General features: G+C 36.5%; 1 protein-coding gene across 2 annotated transcripts in view; it reads left to right on the top strand.

Moving 5' to 3' along the window:
- The window catches only part of Pgant9 (polypeptide N-acetylgalactosaminyltransferase 9), a 206,375-nt gene extending 200,751 nt beyond the window's left edge, over nt 1-5,624 (top strand). The window contains exons 6-13 of one of the 2 annotated variants that reach the window (XM_074100911.1): nt 293-485; nt 767-936; nt 1,652-1,816; nt 1,895-2,358; nt 2,456-2,638; nt 2,940-3,047; nt 4,624-4,752; nt 5,031-5,624. In XM_074100911.1, the coding sequence (XP_073957012.1) occupies nt 293-485; nt 767-936; nt 1,652-1,816; nt 1,895-2,358; nt 2,456-2,638; nt 2,940-3,047; nt 4,624-4,752; nt 5,031-5,192 (1,574 nt within the window). In that variant the 3' untranslated portion in view covers nt 5,193-5,624. Of the gene's footprint in view, nt 1-292; nt 486-766; nt 937-1,651; nt 1,817-1,894; nt 2,359-2,455; nt 2,639-2,939; nt 3,048-3,627; nt 3,733-4,623; nt 4,753-5,030 lie in introns of both variants that reach the window. The other variant, XM_074100912.1, reaches the window with a different exon arrangement.
- The last annotated feature ends 376 nt before the right edge of the window (nt 5,625-6,000 follow it).

Genomic DNA, 6,000 nt, shown 5'->3' on the forward strand with positions numbered 1-6,000 from the left:
AAACCTATCAATTGAAGATTTTAACTACTTAATTAGGATTTTTTGTAACAGTCCACTTACATAAATGAAGTCCAATCAATTTATATCTGCGATCATGTCGTGACTTTGTCAATACCCCACGTGCATTTATTAGTCCAAGACTCCGTGACAAATAAAGTAAAACCTCCTTCTACAAAAGTTTTTTTTTTTTTATCTTTTGTGCCGCTTTGCATACTTGAGATGAAACCTTTGATATTTGTAACAAGTTCTCACGCTGAACCGGATTTTGTTGTTAATTATTGATATCTTGTAGGCCTAGGAGTACTTGCCGCTCCTGGTTCGGACAACGCCCCCGGCGAACTCGGCAAACCTGTCGTACTGCCCAAGAACATCACTGAGGAGACGAAGGCGGCTGTCGCCGAGGGATGGAAGAAAAATGCGTTCAATCAGTATGTCAGTGACCTCATATCAATAAGAAGGAAGCTGCCTGATCCAAGGGACGAATGGTGAGTTGAATACTTTAATAATTTGAACGGCGAAACTTGTATATTATTCTATATGTGTATTAAGCCATTGAAGCCGTGTATAAAGTCATTGAAGTTCAATTAGCGTTATATAAACATACATTCGAAACGGGGTAAAGGAGAGAACATGATTTTTAAAGAGTGTACGAGTATCACAATAGTTATCTTCATGACTTTCGAATCTCTTGTTGTTGCATTTCGCATGGCGTGCCTTAGGGTTTTTTTTTAATAATCATAACACATATTTTTTTTATCTGAATTAGGTGCAAACAGCCGGGACGTTATCTAGAAGATCTTCCACAAACATCTGTTGTTATTTGCTTCCACAACGAAGCCTGGTCAGTGTTGCTGCGAACCGTACACTCCGTGTTGGACAAATCACCTGCCCATTTGATCAAAGAGATTATTCTCGTTGATGACTTCTCTGATATGCGTAAGTGTAACTCTTATTATCATATTAATAAGAAGTGATCTAGTCTACGTGTTTCTAGTGGGCAGACGTTTGACGAGATAATCTAGCTAGAGATACCCAATGATTGTGTGCGATCCGTCAGACAGATTTCGCTCGAGATTTCTGATAAATATTTTTGAAAATTTGTAAACGTAAACGAAACCCGAGAACGAAGTTTAAAAAATTGGACTATGTCAAGCAGTAGTTAACCATATAAAACAAAAAAGTAACGAAAATTACTTATAAAGTGGTACATTTAAAGTCTGTCGCCTAACGGAATATTTTATACTACTTTTAACACCGGTGTTAATTATCCCACTTTTTGAACTTCACTCACGACTGTCTAACATCTGAAAACTACACGAGTGTGACAGGGCATACTCGTGCAATTTCCAGATGTCAGAAGAAATTGGGTATGGCAAAACCGCCCGACAGATAGGTACAGTCGAATGCAAAAATATATTATGTACAGCCATAGCGTCAAAATAAATAATATTTTGATAGCGTCTGTATATATATATTTTTTACATATATTTAATGTATATATCGATCTTATGTTTAGTGGCATAAAGATGTCTTGGTAACATATAAATATATATATTTATGCTTTTGACGGTACAACCGATTAATAATGTTCTATTCAATATTCTTGATTCTATTAAAGGTTCAGTAATTTAACATTTTTTTTCGATTTTAGCACACTTAATGCAACAACTAGATGACTACATGTCTTCGCTGCCCAAGGTCAGGATAGTCCGCGCCACACGACGCGAAGGCCTAATCAGGGCCAGACTGCTCGGGGCGAGATACGTGACTGCGCCGGTCCTGACTTATCTCGACAGCCATTGCGAGTGTACAGAAGGTATAGCAGTAGATACAAATAGAACAGTTGGAAAATAATCAATAGGTACGGAATTTTATCTGAAATCATTTTTTCTAGGATGGCTTGAACCTCTTCTCGATAGAATAGCAAGAAACAAGACGACAGTGGTTTGTCCAGTTATAGATGTCATAGATGATAATACTCTCGAATACCACTACAGAGACTCGTCCTCTGTTAATGTCGGTGGATTCGACTGGAATCTCCAGTTTAATTGGCATCCTGTACCAGCCAGAGAACGAGCCAGGCATCAGCATACAGCAGAGCCTGTCTGGTCACCAACCATGGCAGGAGGACTCTTTGCTATAGACAAAGATTTCTTCGAAAGATTAGGAACATATGACAGCGGCTTTGACATCTGGGGAGGAGAGAATTTGGAACTATCTTTCAAATCTTGGATGTGCGGTGGAACACTAGAAATCGTTCCGTGCTCACATGTCGGACACATATTTAGGAAAAGATCACCATACAAGTGGCGGACTGGAGTGAATGTGTTGAAGAAAAATTCAGTTCGACTAGCAGAGGTAATTGGTTTTTAAAGAACGCGCCTCAAAAATATATCGGGATCAATCACTTATTAATTTTGAAACATTTTTGATCATTATAATTTTATTTACCCAGGTTTGGCTGGATGACTACGCAAAGTACTACTATCAGCGGGTCGGTAACGATAAAGGGGACTTCGGTGACATTAGCAGCAGAGTAGCATTAAGGGAGAAATTAGGGTGCAAATCTTTCGAGTGGTATCTTAAAAACATTTATCCTGAACTGTTTATTCCCGGAGAATCCGTGGCCCATGGAGAGGTGAGTTTTAACCAAACATCATACTGTATTGTTTTCTTTTTAATAATGTTTATTTTTTACAAGAATAAATATGCTAAACTCATCAAAATTACCGATGATATGATGATAATCATTACAATGTCTGCAAGATAATCGTCATTAATGTGATGTGTTGCCTAATTTGACCCTTTACTGTGTAAAACATAACAATACACTATTTTAATATTGATCAAATTTATACTCATGGAACAAAATAACCGACAAACCAACGTGCTTCTGAGTGCAATTTTCAATGGACGTGTTTTGAAAATTATCTACACAGATTCGAAACGTGGCCTTCCAAAAGACATGTTTGGACTCACCGACGCGCAAGTCTGACCATCATAAGCCCGTCGGCCTATACCCGTGTCACCGGCAGGGAGGAAATCAGGTCTTCTGTCGTTTACAATACGACCTTATGCGGCAGTACCACTTTTTAGGAAGTTTTGTTTGTTTGTTTCCGTTCGTTCGTTCTATTTTGCACTCTTTAAGCACCCTGATTAGCACGCCGTCTAAAAAGCACTTGTGATTGCATGGATTAATGTTGTTTGGTTTTGCAAAAATCATTGTTAGATTCGAAATGAAGCTTTCATTGGAAGATTCTGCCTCGATGGAGCTGTAACGGATCCTGAAGTTGAAGAACCACTTTTAATCCATTCATGCCACCATATGGGTGGCAGTCAGGTACCAGCCTGAAACAGGGTTTATAATTTCATGGGGTGTGTTAGTCAATGGGTTTGACACAACTTATTCTGTTATGAGGAATAAGTCTTATTTTATAAGCTACTTTGTGTTCAACAAATTTCCATTTTCATTATTACGCGATTTAGCATCATCACTTGACCTTTGTGTTCACTTTTGTGTTCAGTTGTTAATTTGCTTAGTAATTTTTGTATTTTTGTAATCAAGTAATGATGTTAGTCCGTCACGCTTTCTTTCGGCACGCCTTTTTAACTAATGGATGGCACTAGATCGCGAACCGCGGAACGGATATGTGCATCGACTCCGCGGCGGGCCCGGAAGATATGAAGAAAGCGGTCAACGTGTGGCCTTGCCACGGGGAGTATGGCAATCAGGTTTGTCTTAGGCGGCCATCTTATTTTCACTGATATTTCGCTTTCGCTTTCCTGTAGTTGGTGTTGGTGATCATCAAATTTAATGGTAAGTTTTGGTGATATAAGTAGTGGGTGGTGTAGATTTATTTTGAACCGCACTAACGCATTATATCTCACTTAGTAACTGACACTTTATTACAGCGTATAGTATGCTTCACTAATGCTTGATATATCACTTTTTGATTGAACCAAATAATGACTTATTTTGAAACCCATTCCGTAAGAAACTGTAAATGGCTGGAACTGTTTCAAAGGTGAATTAATGTTTGAGATAAGCAATAGTAGAAAGAGCTTATCTTTTAATGGGATCCTTGAGGGTTAACAAATGGACAAAATAAATCCGAACTGGTAATTATATTATTCAGATTATAAGAACCAACACTCCTCCTACAACTTTGGTACTGCCGCTAGGTTATTTACTATAGTGTAATAATTATATTTCCTGTTCACTCTTCAATCTAACTCATTCAGTGTTAAACATATTCAATTTTTTTTTGTGACAACTTAAAAATCCTTGAATATGTTTAGTATAATTTATTTAATCCTTTTTAACTGTATGTTTTGTTTTTTTTTCCTCTGACCATTGTCTTCCATGTATGTAGTTTAAATTCGTGTGGTCAACTTAAATTAACTTCGGGTTGGGTTATTGTTTGCTGTATATAATATTTATGACAAGTAGCTTAACTTCCATTTTCCTGTGAAATCATAATACCTAATTAGACCCCTTTCTGTTTTGATTTACGTCTCACTAACCTTTTTTTGTTGTTTTCTTAATCATGTTTGAATTTGAATTCATCCTTAACATAATTCGAGGGTACAATGATTTCAATATTTCTATCGTAATGTTTACAGTACTGGATGTACTCGAAGGGTGGTGAGATCAGGCGAGATGAAACATGTCTTGACTTCTCTGGGCATGACGTCGTGCTGTATCCTTGCCACGGGGCCAAGGGAAATCAGCTCTGGCTGTATGATCCTAACGTAAGTTTTACTATAGTCATATTAAATTATAATCTTCGTATATTGAAGATACTTTCGGTTCTGTCTGTTCCATTAAGTTTCATCACATAGAGTACGTATTTAGGTTTTGACATGGCTACTAGAGCAGCAACCATGATACTTTTAGCCTTAGTAAATGTTACAATTCCTATCAACGCCCAGCCGAGATTATACTTCTTATTTTAATATCAATCGCAATAGCACAAAATAACTATGAGTAAAGTAATGGAAAAATCTAATATGGGTCAATTATATTTCAGACAAAATTACTGAAGCACGGTTCGAGCGAAAAATGTATGGCAATTAGTAAGAACAAGGACAAGATCACCATGGAGACGTGCAATGAGGAGGAAACGCGTCAAATGTGGAGCATGGAGAACTTCCACGCTGATAGACTGAATCCAGAACTCATAGCCGAGTAGCCGGAGGCCTATGACGAAGTGTTGTTCATATAAACATCAGTGACATTTTAAAATTGAACGCAGACTTGTGTCTTAGTGTTGATATAATAAAATAATCACTTGTTGACGGATGCATCGTGTGCTTTGAGTCGAAATAAATGGCAGTTGTGAATGATAAACTAGTTAGAAGTGAAAAAAAATCATTGATGACAGCTGATTTTGATGACAATTATGATCTTACTAGTGAAATCCTCGCAATATAATGATTGCAAAATAGTGTTCATATAACAAATGTTGATGTTGTAACTAAATAACACCTATTCACTAAAATACTTTCTATAGATTAGATCCTGTTATTTATTTTAGTGAAAAGATGGTTAACTATAGTAATAAAATGTATATCCAGCTTAGTTCCTTGTTTGTTTGTGCTAACGAGATGTGATGCTAATTTTTTTTAAATAAAAGATGTATTTTTAAAGTTGTATCGCGATGATTGGCCTAACATTAGGTTCCTTGATTTTGTGCCAGTAAATGTTCAGTGATTTTTGCAAAAGTCATTGAATCTATAGTAATTAAAATAAATCCGAGGTCAGTAGCGTCTGTCATATTTCGGGTACGGTAATCTCATTTTTGTATTTCTTTGTTACTTTATTGGATTGTTGGTCGGATTGGTTTTATAATATTTTCGGCGGTAATGAGATTGTTATTTGATTTCTATCATTTTGTTATTGTATGAAGTGTTTAGCTAAGAAGGGTCAAAAGTTTCAACATAATATGTACATATCTTAATACATATGATCTTTATAAATAGTTTAATAAAAATGTATGT

The sequence above is a fragment of the Choristoneura fumiferana genome, chromosome 17 (assembly GCF_025370935.1).
Source record: "Choristoneura fumiferana chromosome 17, NRCan_CFum_1, whole genome shotgun sequence".
NCBI classification, from domain to species: Eukaryota; Metazoa; Arthropoda; class Insecta; order Lepidoptera; family Tortricidae; genus Choristoneura; species Choristoneura fumiferana.